Source organism: Anolis carolinensis, chromosome 4 (assembly GCF_035594765.1).
Source record: "Anolis carolinensis isolate JA03-04 chromosome 4, rAnoCar3.1.pri, whole genome shotgun sequence".
Taxonomy (NCBI): Eukaryota; Metazoa; Chordata; class Lepidosauria; order Squamata; family Dactyloidae; genus Anolis; species Anolis carolinensis.
In genome coordinates, this window is record NC_085844.1 from 179730708 (window position 1) to 179748834 (window position 18127).

General features: G+C 40.0%; 1 protein-coding gene across 1 annotated transcript in view; it reads left to right on the plus strand.

Annotated features, from left to right (window-relative positions):
• bend5 (BEN domain containing 5) overlaps positions 1–18127 on the plus strand; it is a 1240673-nt gene that overhangs the window by 1006747 nt on the left and 215799 nt on the right. Inside the window, exon 9 of the mRNA XM_062979625.1 lies at positions 12703–12814. Coding sequence (XP_062835695.1) covers positions 12703–12814 — 112 coding nt within the window. The remainder of the gene's footprint in view (positions 1–12702; positions 12815–18127) is intronic.

Below are 18127 nucleotides of genomic sequence, written 5' to 3' on the forward strand. Positions count from 1 at the left end.
CTACAACGTATCTTCATGGGTTAGAGATTTCATTAAAGTCTTTTGTTACAAGTCTTTTCATACAGATCCCCGCCTTCCTCCTATAACTTCCATTCTGTCCAATTAATTTCCTGACATCTTTGAAGTTCATCCAGGACATTGAGACTTTGCCTGGACTCACTGGGAAGCCACTGATAGTAGTAAGAAGTCATACTAGGCAACAGAGCTCATTTCACTGTAGCAGAAAAAGGCAGGCTGGATTTGAGAGCCCTTAACCTCTTGAAGCTCATTGATTAGAATCGAAGACCCAGAAAAAGTAATTGATGTACAGCTTTCATTTTCATTTGTTTTCCCCAACTGCAAGAGAACACTTCGTTAAGTATATAAATGTATTAACCATATCTGCACATACTAATATTTTCTTGTGCTTACTTGCTCTTCAGTAGAAAACTAACAAAAAGAAAGAAAAGACTGCAATATAACAGTTTCGTAGATGAAGCCCTCAATGGTACAACAGGTTAAACCACTGAGCTGCTGAATTTGCTGACTGAAAGGTCAGTGGTTCGAATCCAGGGAGTGGGGTGAGCTCCTGCTGTTAGCCCCAGCTTCTGCCAACCTAGAAGTTCAAAATCATGCAAATGTGAGTAGATCAATAGGGAGGCTAATGGTGCTCCATGCAGTCATGCTGGCCACATGACCTTGGAGATGTCTATGGACAATGCCTGCTCTTCGGCTTAGAAATGGAGATGAGCATCAACCCCCTGAGTCGGACACGGCTGGGCTTAATGCCAGGGGGAAAAGTTTACCTTTATTATTTAGATGGTATACAAAAGACTTAAACTGCAGGAAAGTAATGCAGCATAAGCTTTCCCTACTTCCATCAGAAGAAAATTCCCAAAAGGCAATCAAGTTGCCATATATAACATGGGTGGAGGTGGAGGGTTCTGCAGGTTTCAATTTGGGGTAGAAGGAGCAGAAACTTCTAAAAATATTTTTATGTGGGGTTCAGAGAAGTGGCTTCTTTTGCTGAATTTTACAAAGCAGCCAATAGCTTCCCCCCTTTTGCTTTTTTAACTTGAAATGCAGTTATGTAAGGACTTCAACTAATGTATGATAAGTCTACATTTCTAGGGACTGGGCCAATGACCACCAAAGTGTTCTCCATATTGCTAAAGGGAAAACACCTACACTCGCACATGCGCACATAAACACAACACCACAGAGCAATATGCAGTAAAGCCAACACAGGGTTGGTATTTGGCTGCTTTCCACTTCACATGTATCTTTAAACTTCTGTTTCATAATCATCTTGTTAATATAATTATGCAAAGTGAAAAGCAGTCTTTTTAGTCCATAGAGTGGGAGGATAAGAGAAAAATTGGGACATCTTAAAAGCAACAGAAATAGTGGGATGACAGAAGATTAATCAGACTTGTCCCTGCCAAATCAGGACAGTTGGAGGGCATATGATTGTTTTATATGCTTTTGACTACTTTCTGTTTTGACACTCAAAGTGTACTGTTTAAATATTAAAACCACAAATATGAGAAAAATATATAAAAAAATTAAAACTCACACATTGGAGATAACTAAAAGTTAAAACTCACACATTGGAGGTAATGAAAACTGGGAGAACTACTGTATTTATTTGCGTATAGGTTAACTTCATGTATAAGTTGAAGGCAAGTTTGGAGGTCAAAATTAGAGATTTTTATATAACCCATAGATAATTTGAGGGTTATTCTGTGGAGAGGAGAAAGTGTCAATGCCGTGTCAAGCTACCATTCACTTCTGGCTGCCACTACCGTTTCCCCACCTAGGCATTTAAAAAGTCAAGAAGTGGCTCTATGGGTGAGAAGGTAAAGAGGGTTGGTGCTTCTTTTAAGGTCTCCCAGAATGGACTAAGCTCCTTCTTTCACCACTCTATTCAGATAAGGGTAAAGGTTAAAAGGTAAAGGTTTTTCCCTGACATTAAGTCCAGTCGGGTCCAACTCTGGGAGTTGGTGCTTATCTCCATTTCTAAGCCGAAGAGCCGGCATTGTCTGTAGACACTTCCAAGGCCATGTGGCTGGCATGACTCCATGGAGTGCCGTTACCTTCTCGCCAGAGCAGTACCTATTGATCTACTCACATGTTTTCAAACTGCTAGATTGGCAGAAGCTGGGCTAACAGCAGGTGCTCACACCGCTCCCCGGATTTGGACCTGTGACCTTTTGGTCTGCAAGTTCAGCGGCTCAGTGCTTTAACATGCTGTGCCACCAGGAGCTCCTTCAGATAAGGGTATGGCTCTTTTTTTAGATAAGAGTAAAGGTAGAGCATTCACAACGTCCTGTGGATAAGTCAACACAGGTTTTTGGGGTTGATTTTTGGCTAACATTTTTTTGACTTAGACATAAGTTTATTAGGTAATATATTAGCGAAGAATTGAAAGTCATGCCATTGTGTATACTTGGACACAAAGTGTACATGTTTGGTTTCTTTTACTATTCTTTTATTTGGTTCCAGACAATAGATTATCTATTTCTTTGGAGCAAATCTAATCCATTTCAATGCAACATTTCTGTTGCATCTGTTAATTCCAAAACTCTGTCCCTGCAACAGCACTTCTGAAAAAATCCTGCTGGGAGAGTTCCAACAGCCTAATCAGAGACATGGTTAATGAGGTTCACCCTTAAGCAAACTGTGATTACACATGCAGCTTTTCCGGAGATGGTCTTGATAGCTGCTCTTCACTAATTTTTTTCCCTATCACCTTGCAGTGGGTTAGAGTATTCAATTACCCTGCCAAATTTCTGCTTATCAGCAGTTTGTAAACCACCCGCCCAAATATTTTGAAGGTGTGGATCTGCTGACAGCAGAAAGCAAAGTACATCTTCTAATTAAGATTTCATTCTTCCTCCACATAATCTGAGGACTAAATCTGCCCTCTCCTCATACAAACGCTACTCTGAAAATCCCTTTAGACAATTCTCTACAAGTTTATTTAAATATTTGCAATATTTTCCTTTGCAGTGAATTCTGAGAGAGTACATTTCTTGTAGTTCCTAAGAACTACTGCATACAACACAATGAACTCAGAGGAGAAAAATTACATTTAGCAACATGACCTTCAAATACACAGCCAACTCCTTCCTGTAGGATCAAGTAATGAACAGATGTGTCAGAGGAGGAGTATCCCATTTAAACTCCATTGAAGACTCAAAACTTGTACCATGTCCCACTTCTTTATTTTGAGATCCTGTTAAATCATAGCTGGATTAAAATGGTTGACATCCTACCTAAAATGCATGGGTGGCATTATATTGCTTTAACAAGCCCAGAAAAGAGGAGTAGGCCCTACTGGAAGCAATTGGGTTTTCAGTAAATATGCATAAGATTGTGCTGATTGGTGATCTGAAGTCAAAAACAGTGACACAAACACAAAAGTAACCAAACTATCTTCAGAAGCAAAGAAACCCTCCAGCAAAACCATATGTTCCAGCAATAAATATGGCAGGATAAACAATATTGATATTGTTTATTCATGTTGGCTTTAACTTAACTCTGTTCTGCTTGATTCAGAGCCCTTGTACACTATACTAAAACCCGTGAGGAAGCAAGTTAAAGCAACCCGCTTTGTCTCAGGTTGTAGTCCCCACCCCTCACCCAAAACCCGGGCTTTCCTGGGCGGGGTGGCTAGATGGCATCCCGGGTCAAACTAACTCCTGGACACTCCCCCCCTCCATTCACTTTCTCTGCTTTACCTATTTTTTTCTTCCTCCCTACATACTTAGCATATTTGGTGATGGCACAGGCAGTGCAATCCCCCAACTTACTGGGAAGCAGCAGAATGGATGGAGGTTCATTCTCCTATTACTCATGAAGCAGTTGGCTACTGTTCCCACTTTCTCCTGTGAGTGATTAATTGTTACAATTCCCTCCTGTGCTTGAGATCACTGATATGAGGGTGAGAACAGAAGGTAGCTGCTTCCTGTGTGACAGAGGAGTGGATCCCCTTTGTTCACAGTAAGTGCAGATTGAGAGATTTTCACAGTAACAAATACGTAACTCCAGGTTATATATTTGTAACTGTGATACATGATTTTTGGCAAACTTCCACGGTTTCTTCTTACACAGTACACAAAATAACAATCTTGTATGTGTTTATTTGTTGTGTAAGACTACCGGTTTTTAAGCAAATATTTTTAAATCCTGGAGTATGGACTCCATACTCCTGGAAATAATGCCCGACTGCTCACTGGAGGGAAGGCTATTAGAGGCAAAGATAAAGTACTTTGGCCATATAATGAGAAGACAGGAAAGCTTAGAGAAGATAATGACGCTGGGGAAAATGGAAGGGAAAAGGAAGAGGGGCCGACCAAGGGCAAGATGGATGGATGGTATCTTTGAAGTGACTGGCTTGACCTTGAAGGAACTGGGGGTGGTGATGGCCGACATTGAACTCTGGCATGGGCCACGGGGTCACGAAGAGTTGAACTGACTGACCGAATAAACAACAATTTTTAAATTCCTAAAAAGAGTGATAACTTCATGGAAAATGAATGATGTACCCATGATGATTTTGCTTTATCACTTTCTAATCACATTGGAAAGTAATAAGTTTCTTTAAATTACAGTGGGTCCTTGGTTTCCACTGTGGGTACTAAAATCCATAGATGCTAAAGTCCCACTGTATAATGTCAAAGTAAAATGGTTTCCCTTATATAAAACCACAAAATCAGGACTTAGATTTTGGAGGGTATGTGTGTGGTATTTTCAAGCAGTGGATAATTGATGTGAGGATATGGAGAGTTGACTGTATTTCCATAGGCTTTAGAAGAATGTTTGACAATATTTTACAACTCTTCCATTTTATCTGTGGTAGCCCTGGACTACTTTTCGGGTAGTTCTTTGACAAGAGCCATGAGCATATGTTCTTCTTCCGTCTCCCTAGCCTTTTACAGTGCACCCAATGCTAGATAAATCACCATATGCTAGTATAAATTTACTTAATGAGCCCAAGATATTTAAATGTACAATATAACTAGTGCTCCCCCCCCCCCCCCCGGCATTGCTGGAATTTTTGAAAGGTAAAGGAATAAACATAGAATCAAGGTATTTCTTGCTGATCATGGAGGACTGCAGTTCATGCTATGGAATGCCCCAGTTCCCTCTTGATGTTTGTACTGGTAAGTGCTCCCACAAGTAAGAGGGAATAGATAGATGAGAAGAAGCAATGTATGGCTGCACTTTTCATTTTATTTAACAAGAGAAAATGGAGGAGTTCTTTGTTAACCATCATATGCTATTTAAAATTGTGTCATTCATTTTCCAAACGTTTACTCCACCATGTGGCCTTCAGTAGCTAATGCTGATCTGCCTACTCTGTCTGTGCTAAGAAACCTGTTATTAAATTCTCTTTTGTCAATTCTCCTTGAAATTTAATTCTACACAAGCAGAAAATAGGGCAAAAAGCTGTCTGGCTAAAAATGCAACCAAATGCCATGCCTCATTACCTAATTGCCTAGCGGGTTTGGAATGAATAAAAGGCAAAATTTAGACATCTAATCAGGATTCCTAGCTCTCAAATAGCCACTTAAGTACTGTAGTGCCAACTACTTTTCACTAGCATCAGCTAAAGCAGGATCATACACATTTGAGCACAGCTAACTAGCTTATATTATTTGCCATTGAAAAAGCCCTTAGCAATGCAGGAAAGGAACACCAAATTTTACTAATGATTCTGGCTCCTTGCATTCTAGATTATCTTTACCATACTTGCCACATAATGACAGTTTCTTCTGTTCCACTTCTTTAGGTTGCACTGGAACCAGTTTGCATTGAATGATTAAGACTCAACCAAGCATTAGGACCTCATCAGATGGATGTTTTCCTCCATTTCTACACACTAAAAAACAGAATCCCACTGATTCCATTAAATAATGTATGATCCATTCCATGGGATGCCCATGGGATTCTGTCTCTTGATCATATGAAAACAGGAGGATTTGAAAAATGGGCAGGAATTGACTCCATTCGTCTTCCTGCTTGTAAAAACATTTAAAAACTGGGATTTTTCATTGGGATGGGAAGTGGTAGATTTGTACATTTACATTCCATTTTGTGATGTTTTATTATAGGAGTGCACGTGGGCTGTCTGTTAATGGCCTCCAGTGCTTCTTCTGTCAACATTATTTTTGGACACAGAAAAGGACTAGTTTTTTTTTGTTTTTTTTAAAAAATGTAATTACACAATTTTGAACACCCGAAATGTTTCCTTATTGATAATTTCTTGTTTTGCAATTGTGCAATTTTAAACAAAAAAAATACAAACCACCCAGTGACATTAGGAACATTGAGGGGGATGGAATGGGAGGAGATAACTGCAACCTATATTGTGAGGAATGAAGTGCACAGTTTAACAAGAAACGAGCAGAGGTGATCCTGTGTGATGGGATTTAGTAAATTCTTCATCATCTTTCAAGACGGAATGTCATGGAACACAACAAGAAGAAGACAATACCTCCTGCTGCCCCCCTCCCCCCCCCCATGGAATGAGGTCCTTAGTGTACAACTGGGAGAATTGGACTCTGATCAAGGTGCTAGAGAGACAACAGAGAAGCTGCTAACTCCACTCTGAAATGTAGCCCAACCTAGAGCTTGCATTAAGGATGTAAAGAACACTCAAAGAGGGGACATATTTTGAAATTCTGCATCCCTATATGTGAGAACGAAAGAAAGTGGAGCTTTCCATTCCTAATATGTGAAAAACTGGATTATCAAAACAATTAAACTGCAATAGAGTTTTGGCTAGAATTATTATTAGTCAAGATATCCACATAGTGTTAGAGACAGCACGCCACTTGTGGGATTGGAAGATGGGAAGTGCTGTAAACTCATCTTCTGCTGTGGGTTTCCCTCTTAAGCATCTGATTGGTCACTCCATAAATATAACATTGAATTAGACAGGATTTCTGTTTGATCCAGCATGGTGCTTCTTCTGTTAATGAACAAATGAAAAGATAGTGAATAGAGGGAAAATGTTTGGATGAGAAAGGAATAGCATACTCACCCACCACCACAGGTATTTAGTTATGTATATTTGCAAGAATGCCCCCTTCATTTGCATGGATGGGATATATTATCTAATAAAGACATGGATTGGAGCAATGGGTTCTCATAGAATTATAGAGTTGGAAGAGACCTCATCGGCCATCCAGTCCAACCCCTGCCAAGAAGCAGGAAATCACATCCAAAGCACCCCTGACAGATGGCTATACAGCCTCTGCTTAAAAGCTTCCAAAGAAGGAGCCTCCACCACACTCCGCGGCAAAGAGTTCCACTGCCGAACAGCCCTCACTGTGAAGAAATTCTTCCTAGTGTTCAGGTGGAATCACCCTTCCTGAAGTTTGAAGCCATTGTTCCATGTCATAGTCTCCAGGCCAGCAGAAAACAAGCTTGCTCCTCCTCCCTATGACTTCCCCTCACATATTTATACATGACTATCATGTCTTCTCTCAGCCTTCTCTTCTGCAGGCTAAACATGCCCAGCTCTTTAAGCCACTCCTCATAGGGCTTGTTCTCCAGACCCTTGATCATTTTAGTTGCCCTCCTCTGGATGCTTTCCAGCTTGTCAACATCTCCCTTCAATTGTGATGCCCAGAATTGGACACAGTATTCCAGGTGAGGTCTGACCAAGGAAGGCAGAATAGAGGGGGAGCATGACTTCCCTGGATCTAGACACTATACTACTATTTATGCAGGTCAAAATCCCATTGGCTTTTTTTGCCATCGCATCACATTGTAGGCTCATGTATAACTTGTTGTCCAGGAGGACAACAAGATCTTTTTCACACGTACTGCTGTCAAGCTAGGCTTCCCCCATTCTGTATCTTTGTATTTCATTTTTTTCTGCCTAAGTGGAGTATCTTACATTTGTCCCTGTTAAACTTCATTTTGTTAGTTTCGGCCCATCTCTCTAATCTGTTAAGATCGTTTTGAATTCTGCTCCTGTCTTCTGGAGTGTTAGCTATCCCTCCCAGTCATCTGCAAACTTGATGATCGTGCCTTCTAACCCTTCATCTAAGTCGTTAATAAACATGTTGAACCGAACCAGGCCCAGGACAGAACCCTGCAGCACTCCACTCGTGACTTCTTTCCAAGATGAAGACGACGCATTGGTGAGCACTCTTTGGGTTCATTTGCTTAACCAATTACAGATCTACCTAACCGTTGTTTTGCCTAGCCCACATTTGACTAGCTTGTTTGCCAGAAGGTCATGGGAGATCTTGTCAAAGGCCTTACTGAAATCCAGATATGCTACATCCACGGTGTTCCCTGCATCTACCCAGCTCGTAACTTTATCGAAAAAAGAGATCAGATTAGTCTGGCATGATTTGTTTTTGATAAATCCGTGTTGACTATTAGCAATGACTGCATTTGTTTCTATGTGTTTGCAGATCACTTCCTTAACTATCTTTTCCAGAATCTTGCCTGGTATCGACGTGAGGCTTACTGGATGGTAATTGTTTGGGTCATCCTTTTTTCCCTTCTTGAAGATAGGGACCACATTTGCCCTCTTCTAATCTGCTGGGAAATGAGAGGACATGTATGGTTTGTTTCTCTCTTCATCTATTTCATTTTCAAATCTAAACCCTTACCACAACTGCCACTTGTGGATTTCCACCAGCAGTCTTGTGTGGGGTATTATCTGCACATTCACACAGTGCTGATTCAATGGACCAGCTTTTCTTCACAAAGCAACTGAGATGTGTGCACAGTTCATTCTGTAAAAAAATTGTGGGCATGAAAAATGATTTCTTTAACTCCTTTAGCTCATTCTTCTCCATTCCTCTCCCCTTATGGGAATAGGGATATAAGAGACTGAAGGCATATAGTAGGCACATGAAACAAAAGACAGGGGAATCAAAGGAAGAAAAGTCAGAGGTCCCCATGATTTTTTTTTCTTTGTATAGACTGAGCATTCTTGAAAGGAAAGGCAAGACTGCAAGGAAAATACGTAAACTAAAAATAATGTGCATCTTCAGGCATAGTATTAGATCTTCTTTGACAATAGCAGGTAGCCAAGAGCTCTTTCAAGGGAAAATTATATCCAGAGGATACCACTAAGAACTGCTTCTCACAAGATATTTTGCACCTGAGTGCAAAATATACATGCAGTACATAAGAGAGCATTCTTGTTACAAACATAGCCTTTATAATCAGAACATTTGGGAGGGGGAGGGGGAATATAGCACTACCTCAAAGTGTTTCTCTGCAACTACTGGATGCCTTTCACATCTGAGGTCCTGCATGAACTTTTCAAACTTATAATCAAGTCCAAAATATATTGGAAAACAGCAATTCTAATAAACCTGTGAGTTGCCTATAGGTTCAATATTGCCATGGGGTAGATTGACCCTTTCTACTGTTAGTCTTTTTCCATTCCCTTTCCAGACCTTGTCCTTTCTCCTCTGAAATCTAAACTAATGCTCTATTTTAGATAAATAAAAGTCAGCCTGTTTGACAAGTGTATTATGACATAACTTCACAATATGATATAGGGTGATTGGATTGCACTATTCAGAATGCAATGCCCTCCTTACCCTCAATGCCTTGGAGAGTCTTATGTTTTTGGGCAAAGTCTTGGATCATGTGGTCACCTCGCAACTCCAGGTGTTCTTGGATGATTATCTGGATCTATCACAGTCTGGCTTCAGAGCGGGTCATGGAAGTGAGACAGCCTTGGTCTCCTTAGTGGATGATCTACGCAGAAAGCTTGACAGGGGGAGTGTGTCCCTGTTGGTTCTCTTGAACCTTTCAGCAGCCTTTGATATTGTAGACCACGGTATCCTTCTGGGATGCCTTGCAGAAGTGAGGCTTGGGGACACTGTTCTGCAGTGGCTCTGGTCCTTCCTGGAGGATTGCTCTCAGAAGGTGTTGTTGGGGAACTCCTGCCCGACTCCACAGCCATTGTTCTGTGGGGTCCCACAGGGATCAGTACTGTCCCCCATATTTTTTAACACCTACATGGTGCCATTGGGAGAGATCATCCAGAGTTTTGGAGTTCGATGCCATCTGTATGCAGATGATGTCCAACTCTATTACTCCTTTCCACCTGCTGCTAAGGAGGCTGTTTAGGTCCTGAACTGGTGCCTGGCTGCTGTGATGGTCTGGATGAGGGCAAATAAATTGAAATTTAGCACCTTAACCTCCTTCTTGTTTACAAGTTCCACTCAGTGCACTTTGCCCAGCTCATTCTATGTTTTTATTGCTGTGTTTTTCATGTCTTTTATAATGATTGTGATTTTTAATACCTTTTAAATTTATTTGTGTGTTTTTGTATTTGATATTACTGTATGCTGGTTTTATATCTGTAAGACACCCCGTGTCCCTCTGGGGAGATGGTGGTGGGGTACAAAAATAAAATTATTATTATTATTATTATTATTATTATTATTATTATTATTATTATTATTAAATTGAATCCAGACAAGATAGAGGCACTCCTGGTCAGTCACAAGGCCAAACAGAGTATAGTGTTACAGCCTGTGCTGGATGGGGCTACACTCCCCCTGAAGGTGCAGGTTCGCAGCTTGGGAGTTCTCCTGGAGTCTAGAACCCCAGGTTTCAGCGGTGATCAGGGGAGCCTTTGCACAATTAAAACCTCTTAGCCAGTTGCACCCATACCTTGAGAGGTCAGACTTGGCCATGGTGGTCCACGCTCTGGTTACATCTTGCATAGACTACTGCAACACACTCTACATGGGGTTGCCTCTGAAGACTGTTTGGAAGCTTCAAGTAGTCTTGGTGGTGACCCCACAGCCGTGGAACTACCTGCCCAGTGACATGAGAATAGCCCCCTTGCTCCTAAGCTTCAGGGAGAATCTTAAGACTTGGTTATTTAAGCAAGACTTTGGGGATTAATATGGCCCATAAGTATGACGGTGAAGCAATAGGTTCAATGTTTACAAAGCTCAGTTGGTGCTAGACTTTTATACTTTGACATGTTTGATATGTTTTAATCGTTTGAAAGACTATTTTAATTGATATGTATGGATTTTTTTTACAATTTTGTAATGTGTTTTACTGATATTGTTATTGTCTGAATCTGGGTTTGAATTATTGCCATAGTTTTTAAGCCACCCTGAGTTCCCCTTTGGGGCTAAGAAGGGCGGGGTATAGGTACAGTAAATAAATAAATACATTTCCATTAGGTTGAGTCTTACTCTAAAGTATTTGATTATAAGAATGAAGCTAATGCAGATATAGAATAAACTATTGTGCAAAATATTTCAATTCAGAAACCACATCTTAATTAATCTGTCAGTTATAAACTAATTTCCCCTTTTTAGTACTCCTCTCTACTACACACTCTGTACCTTTATCAAATGGAGATTATCTCCATTTTCCTATTGTGTGGCTCCCTTCTACGGAATTATGGGGCTCGCAGTTTAGGGAAGCTGAGGACCTCTCTGGTTGAGAATTCCAAAGGGCCTGCCCTAAGCTACAAGCCCCAGAATTCTTCAGTTCTGTAATAGGAAAGTGGGAGCACCCACTTTAAAATACTAAGTATTTATGAGGGCGCCTATACACCCTAAAACCAACCAGATCCCATCTTGGAAACTAAGCAGGGTCAGACACACTTAGTAGAATTATAGAATAAGAGAGTTGAAAGATACCACATAGTTCATTTAGTCCAACACCGTGCCATGCAGGAAAAACACAATCAAAATACCTCTGACAGATTTCCATCCAGCCCCTGTTAAAAGCCTCCAAAGAAGTAGCCTCCAGTACATTCTGAGGCAGAGAGTTCAATCGCTGAAAAGCTCTTAGATTCAGGAAGTTCTTCTTAATGTTCTGGTGGGAATCTCCTTTTTTTGTAATTTGAAACCATTGCTTCAAGTTATAGTTTCCAAGGCAGCAGAAAACAGTGCTTGAATGGGAAGACTGCCAATGAATGTTAGGTGCTGTAGGTTATATTTCAAATATGTTTGAATAATAAGAGGTAATAGGCATCCTTGGCAAATAACACCTTCTCAGCCTAACATGTTGCCAGTTTGAATCCAACCCAGGGAGAGCGCAGATGAACTCCCTCTGTCAGCTCCAGCTCCATGCTGGGATTTGAGAGAAGCCTCCCACAAGGATGGTAAAAAACATCAAAAATCCGGGTATCCTCTGGGCAACGTCCTTGCAGACAGCCAATTCTCTCACACCAGAAGTGATTTGCAGTTTCTCAAGTTGCTCCTGACACGGAAAAAAGCCTAATATGAAGGCCATGATAAATCTCCTTCAAGAAAACCCTATGATAAGGTTGCCATAAATTAGAGTCAGCTTGATGGCACATTAACAGTAATACCAAATAAACATTCACATAATGGAAGCTGTTTGCTTCTCCAGAAATGTTTAAACAGAATGGCAAGGGTGGGTCTTTATTGTTTAGGTTTATATTTGGGAAAAATTACCTTTTTATTGGATTCCACCTACCAGCTGTGCTTCCAGGAATATCTGGAATCCAGATTCTAGATAGTATGCTGCTTTCTAAGGAGCACGTATTGAGAGAAACATTGCCTGACCTTTCCTTAAAATTTTCAGTGTGGTTTAATCCAAGGAACAAAGAAATACATGGAAAGAAAATATGGATGAGTTTCTTTGGGGCAAAGTTACATGGAGTGGGAAACATAAACCTTAATCACCACACACTGCATAATTTCATGAGTATGTGGCCTATGTTTGTTTTCCCAGGTGTTCCTTAATGGGCTATGATTTAAACCGACATTGGGCGGATCCTTCTCCTTGGGCACATCCTACTCTGCATGGTGTCAAGCAACTCATTGTTGCAATGTATAACAATCCGGTGAGTAGACAACCTTAGAATGAAATAGTGATTCAGTATGAGTCCAAAATTGTTGTTTTATTCTTTGACATTTTTCCTGATGCTTCAAGAGGGTGGTCAGGTCTTGTGGCAGCAATTTAGATTTTAAAAACAAAGCAAAAATATGCCATGACAGATTTTCGCTAATGCTGTTCTTCCTCCATTCCACATTTTAAAAACTATAATCTGGAACTACTTAGTTTCATTTTGCATAGTAGAGGTGTGTGAAATCAGATTAGGAGATTTGGATGCCCCCAATTCAAATTGTAAAGATTCAGTGGGGTCCCATTCCGATTCATAATCAAAATTTCCGAAGCTTTGTAATTGCTTCGTTAAGATTTGTTCCATGAGAAAAATTTTGAGGCTCATTATTCCATAATTTTTATGGCTATCAGGATGAAACTTAGCACACTTATAGGAAACATTTAAAACTTTAAGCCTGCCAAGTTTCAGAATGTTTCAGATGTTTACTGATTTTGAGGAATTTAAAAAAGTTTTTCCAAATAATTAAAATAAACTTCGAGAGGTAAAAAGGTAAAGGTTTCCCCTGACATTAAGCCCAGTCATGTCTGACTCTGGGGGTTGGTGCTCATCTCCATTTCTAAGCCGAAGAGCTGGCGTTGTCCTTAGACACCTGCAATGTCACGTGGCCGACATGACTGCATGGAGCGCCATTACCTTCCTGCTGGAGCGGTACCTATTGATCTACTCACATTGGCATGTTTTCGAACTGCTAGGTTGGCAGGAGCTGGAGCTAACAGCAGCCGCTCACGGGGTTTGAACCTGGGACCTTTCGGTCTGCAAGTTCAGCAGCTCAGCGCTTTAACGCACTTCGCCACCGAGGCTCCTGAGAGGTATCCCCCTTGAATTTCTGCACAATGAGACAACATAAGCAGGGCATCAATCCTGATCAGTTTCAGAAAGAATAGTTCATCTACTGATTTTTAAGAATTTTAAAATTTTGTTTCAATGAAAAAATAATTTTAAAAAATTACAAGAGGTATTCCCTCAAATTGTGGCATAGTGAGACAACATGAGCAGGGCAGCAAGCAAGTTTAGAATACTCTACTAGAGAAGTTCTAGCCTTCCCAAATGACTCTTCCCAGAATTCTGCTTGCACCAGTTGTGGGTTGGATAATTTCCATAGAGGAAGGTTATAGACTAGGATATGAAAGCACAGAAACAAACAAAATTATCAAAAAGCTACTATAAGTTAAAAGTTTTAAGAAAAACACAGAAACAGAACAGACCTCCAAACAGACCTCCAAACACACATCCTATCTCTTTCCTGCAAACATCACAAAGACAAAGGCTGAGGGGAGGAGGAGACCAGCTTTGCAGAAAAACATGTGATTGTCTTTCTTCTTCTGATTGGCTGACAATGTGGAAAATGCAGCTGCCCTTGTCAGCCCCTACCACCTCAGACCCCAAACATTTATGGATGATGGAGTATGTTTTACACTGAAAAAAAAAAAAAGCTCTGAAACAACAAATCTTTATGAATCTCTCCAAATGTTTTGGAGGCTGCTGTTTGGATTTGTAAATGTTTCAGAGGGTCCCTTTCTGATTAGTAATTCAGAGATTTGTATTAATGAGTCATGCAAATCTCCGAATTACAAAATGGAGGTCCAGAGCTTTGCACACTCCTATTGCATAGATCTTGCTGATCCCCTTCTTCCAACTCAACAGTGATATGGATCCTGTTGTTTGAGTGTTGGATTAGATTATTTTTAGATTAGATTATTTTAACGATTGTTTTTACTGTAATTGATGTTTTTATTGGATAACTGTTTTATTGCTGTGTTTTGATATTTGATTTTTTATCGGGCAAGGCCCCATGTAAGCCGCCCCGAGTCCCTTCGGGGAGATGGGGCGGGGTATAAAAATAAAGTTGTTGTTGTTGTTGATATAGAAGTTCTGAAATAAACCTTTCTAAGGAAGCACCGAATTGGTGTTTGCAATGTCAGAGGGATGGGGAATCCACAGCATGTTTTAGTTCATCTACTACCAAGGGGCTGAATTTTGCAGATAGGATGCAGTCGCCTAGATAATAAGTATATTAATGATTCCCAAACTGAAACTGAATTGGCTTCCCCATTGGCATCAGAACCACAAATTTCTCCTGCTAACAGGAAGAAAATCAGACATCTGCTCTTTCTCTGCCATATTTTGATAAGTATTTGTAGCAACATTTATCATCAGGACTGTTTGTGAAATACATATGAATATGAAATACAAAACACTGTTGAATTATATGTTCGAATCCAACAAAGGGCCTTTCCAGATTGATCTAAAGAAGTGTAAATTCTCACCTTGAGTTTTGTCAGATGCTATTACTACAACATTTATTCATACCATTCTTTTTGGGGGTGGTCTGTTGCGAAGATGCAACCACCAAAGACTCAGAGAGGAGACCTTTTAATTTTCTTTCTTTCTTATTCTTATTCACTTTATATGGTAACGCAACTTGGTTTATAATATATGCGACAGAGGCTTAGATGTTGGAGGAACAATAACAAGTTTATTCAGGCACAGAGCTTAGTGGTTACAATGTTGTTCTCACTTAGAGGCACTTTTATTAACAGTTACAATACTAGAATGAGGTGAGTCAAACTCCCTAAAGTGTCACTTCTTTTACTTAAAGTAGTTAGAACTTCTTCCTCTGCTACTTTTAAACCGCAGTCACCCTGTGATATACGATCACAGATTCTCTGTTCCTTACCAGGACACAGACTACATTAAATAAGTCACCAAACTTATTTTAAACCGACTAAAAAATGAACAATTGGGTCTCCTTGATCCCCTCAACCTAGGATCAATCTTCCCTGTGCCTCATCAGAGCACAGACTGAATCCCTTTTTTAAATGCTGCACTTCTTCAACAAAACGGCAGTTGGCTCCGCCTACTTCTCCATGGCAACCAGCCTCTGAGTGCTGAGATGCAATAACTGTAATACTTACCCTTTTAAAACACAAACACACAATTAAACATAACATCTGTAAACCAAAAATTCATACTTCATTACATCTGTAGAAATCTTTTGGAGTAATTCCTTCTAAAGTTTTTTTAACTAGGGCATTGTACTGTTGCTTGAAGGACACTTTTTTCTTCTTGATTTTTGAAAAGATTTTCATTTAGATGTTTAATGCTATAGGGAAAAGTGCTATTAAAGTGGGGCCCAATAGCACTTTAAGCAGGGATGAAGAAAGAGAGATAAAGGAAAGGGGAGAAAGATACCTTTTTGTTATTTTCAAATGTGGGAGTAAAATGTGGCAACTCATGCCAGAAATTGACAGAAAATAGTCTGGGACAAAAGAAACATGTTTTGTATATTCAATACTAGAGGTATGTGAAATAGCAGAAATCCGTTTGGGATTTCCTTTTAAAATTTGAGAGGTCGGCCATTTCGATTGTCATCTGAATTCCAAAATGTTGTTATTTGTTTCAATAAGATTCGTTCTATTAGTGGTAATGGGGAAACTTTCAAGGCTCATTTCGTCATCATTTTTATGGCTATCTGTATGAACCTTGCCGAACCTATAGGCAACATTTACAACTGTAAGCCTGCTATGTTTAAAAAAGATTCAGTAATCCACAGATTTTTAGAATTTTTTTACAAATATATACATTTAAAAATCCAAAAGCGGTATCCCTTTGAATTCCTGCATGATGGGCAGAGCATAAGTTTCAGAATGATTCAATGATCAACTGATTTAAAGGAATTTTTTTCCAATTTAAGCACCTTAGATGGGTCACATTTTCTTAACCTCATTTTCTTTTATAGCTATCAGAATGAAACTTGCCAAACTTGTAGGCCACATTTACCACTTTAAGCCTGCCATGTTTCAGAACTCTTTAGTCATCCACTAATTTTGAGGAAATTTTAAAAGTTTTTACAAATAATTTTTAAAAAACTAAAAGAGGTATTCCATTGAATTTCTGTACATTGAGACAACATAAGTAGGGCATCAAGTCTGCAAGGTTCCAGAAAGATTAGCTCATCTACTGATTTTAAGGATTTTTTTCAATTAAGCACATGTGATTGAATGGCCGTCTGCTGGGAGGGCTTGTGTGTTGGCTCTCTGCCTGTAGATTTGGACTGGATGGCCTTTTGGGGTTCCTTTAAACACACATGCCTTAATTTGGTCAGAACATCAATTCACATGCTGCAGAAGGCAGCACTTCTCAGAACTACACACATTCTATGAAAATATCTCTAATGTCCTAGGCTCTTGGGAAGAGCCCGATATTCAGAGACGAATCCCAGACATTTGAACTTAATGTTCTTTTGTTATGAAGATGAACCGGGACTCAAAAAGATCTTGTCGTGGGTGTCTACTACAGACCTCCGAGTCAGGATGAAGGACTTGATGAAGCCTTCTGTCAACAGCTGACCAAACAGGCACAGAGAAGAGATATAGTAGTCATGGGCGATTTCAATTATCCCGATATCTGCTGGAAAACAAACTCAGCCAAGAGTACAAAGTCCAACAAATTCCTCACTTGCCTTGCAGATAATTTTATGGTCCAGAAGGTAGAAGAGGCAACAAGGGGATCAGCAACTCTTGATCTAATCTTAACAAATGTGGAAGACCTGATCAATACAGTTGAAGTGGTTGGATCCTTAGGGGCAAGTGACCATGTGCTCCTGCAGTTTGCAATACAAAGGAATGCTGAAACTAAGACAAGTCAAACACGCATTCTGGACTTTAAGAGAGCTGACTTCCAAAAAATGAAGGAATTACTGAGCGGCATTCCATGGACGCCGATATTAAAAAACAAGGGAGTTAAGGATGGATGGGAGTTTTTCAAAAGTGAAATACTCAAGGCGCAAATGCAAACAGTGCCAACAAAGAAGAAAAATAAGACAAGTGCAAAGAAGCCAGAATGGATGTCCAAAGAACTTCTAACTGAGCTAAAGCTCAAAAGTGACATGCACAAGAAGTGGAAAAGGGGAGAAATCACCAAAGAAGAATTCAAACGTATAGCCAACACCTGTAGGGAAAAGGTTCGCAAGGCTAAAGCGCAAAATGAGCTCAGGCTTGCCAGGGACATAAAAAACAACAAAAAAGGCTTTTTTGCTTACGTTGGTAGAAAAAGGAAGAAAAAGGAGGCGATAGGGCCATTGCAAGGAGAAGATGGGGTGATGGCGACAGGGGACAGGGAAAAGGCAGAACTACTTAATGCCTTCTTTGCCTCGGTCTTCTCAGAAAAAGAAAGCCATCTTCAACCTCAGCAACACGGAATGGACGAAGGATTGGGGGAAATCCAACCCCAAATAGGGAAACAAGTTGT